The following is a 1,615-nucleotide window of genomic DNA, read 5'->3' as shown; positions in this document are numbered from 1 at the left end:
TCCTCCAAGAACTCCTCGATGGGTTTCCCTCTGAGCAGGTCACCGTGGGTGAAGAGCACCATGCTGTATTTATCTGCTTCCTCACCGAAGATCTTCTGAATTTTCAGCACTGCTTTCTTTTCTTCTTCTGTGAATCTGCCCAGTCTGACTACAACCAGGAAGACATGGGGTCCAGGAGACGCATAAGACATGCTCCGGACAATGTCTTTCATGGTTTTCTCTCCATCAGTCCTGGTGTCAAACAGACCTGGTGTATCAATAACAGAAACTTTTTGTCCATTCACTTCACCAAAGGCCTTAGTGCAGACTTCAGTCAAAGATTTAGGGGAGAACATTGATCTAAAGATCTGTTTTCCCAGGATGGTGTTTCCTGTGGCGCTCTTCCCAGCTCCGGTCTTTCCTACCATCACAATCCGGAGCTCCTCGTTATTGTATCTGGTTGTTCCTGAAGAGGAGAATGGATATTATTTATGCTCTGTTGTGTTTTATATGCTTTTTAGTACTGCAGTGTGTTTATGATGCAGAAAGGGCCACTGTTATTTTAACAGAGGTTTTCCCAAAGTTTGTCCAATGGGACCAGTACTTTGACCTCCACATCAAGTGTTTGCTAAAGCCTGATTTGAGCCTTCACTCTCTGCTAAACAGCTTCGTCCTGTCTTGTAAAAGACGGCCAAGTTAAAGAAAGTCTTTAAAGAACGTATGACTGTAAGTATATATATATATATCCTATAAATAATTTCAGCCTATATCAGGAAAACTCATCTCTGATGCAATATTCACAGGAAATAATCTGCACAAAATTCATCATAATTGCTAATCTAACACAAACTTACTGCAGTAGGCATTTCGGTTATTTGTAAAGTTTATCGCTTATTCTAACATTATTGTTATGAATTTAACAAATGATTGGAAAATGGCTGGGAACCACTGCAGACAGTCACGCCAAATACTAAGTTGTAAAAAACAGACTTGTTGAAAGAAATAAAATTTAAAAAAATAAAATAAAATAAAAAGCTTAGCCATTCAGGTGTGAACACAGATTAAAACAAAAAAACAAAAAAAGACCCAAGAAATTTTGAGAAAAGACTTGGCTGAACTCTTGCATTTTATGTACTCACCATTTTCGGCTTCTTTGGCGTCGTTGGTCATGTTTGGGTTGTAGAGGGCAGAGCAGATGTGCTGCTTCAGTGAGGATTTTAGTTTCTGCCGCCACACTTCCCCAAATGAAAGCCTCTTCAGTCAAAGCCACACCCACGTCACAGTGCTGGCAGCAACTCACAGCGAAACCCAGGTGTGTGGTTTTTTTTAAATGATTCGTACTTTACTACCATTTATAGGTGCTTCTGCAAGTTCCTTGTTACCTTATTTTTCTTGACATTAAGGTTGTTGTTTGGCTTTGTTTCTTATGATAAAGGTAGTTTACACAAATAAATTGGTTTAAAAATGACAACATAAATAATCACAAATGGAAAGATCCAAAGACCAAATACATATATTTGAAGAAAGATGGGAGAAATTGATAAAATATAAGACATTAAGAAAGACATAATGTTGTGGTTGTTTTTTGTTTGTATGTTTTTGTTTTTGCTTTGTCTCTGTTTGTCTCACCTGCTAA

At 38.1% G+C, this 1,615-nt stretch overlaps 1 protein-coding gene across 1 annotated transcript; it reads right to left on the bottom strand.

Moving 5' to 3' along the window:
- Positions 1–8: 8 nt before the first annotated feature.
- Positions 9–1,385, bottom strand: LOC121940012 (GTPase IMAP family member 4-like; the record flags this gene model as incomplete). The annotated part of the gene is made up of 2 exons (XM_042482899.1): positions 1,119–1,385; positions 9–445 (listed from the first exon to the last, which is right to left on the bottom strand). Coding segments are annotated over exons 1-2 (468 nt in total), but the record flags the coding sequence as incomplete, so codon positions are not given.
- Positions 1,386–1,615: the final 230 nt, after the last annotated feature.

The sequence above is a fragment of the Plectropomus leopardus genome, unplaced genomic scaffold (assembly GCF_008729295.1).
Source record: "Plectropomus leopardus isolate mb unplaced genomic scaffold, YSFRI_Pleo_2.0 unplaced_scaffold7106, whole genome shotgun sequence".
In the NCBI taxonomy this organism is placed as follows: domain Eukaryota; kingdom Metazoa; phylum Chordata; class Actinopteri; order Perciformes; family Serranidae; genus Plectropomus; species Plectropomus leopardus.
The sequence above is the reverse complement of the archived record's forward strand: the minus strand, read 5'-3'. Positions and strand labels throughout refer to the sequence as shown.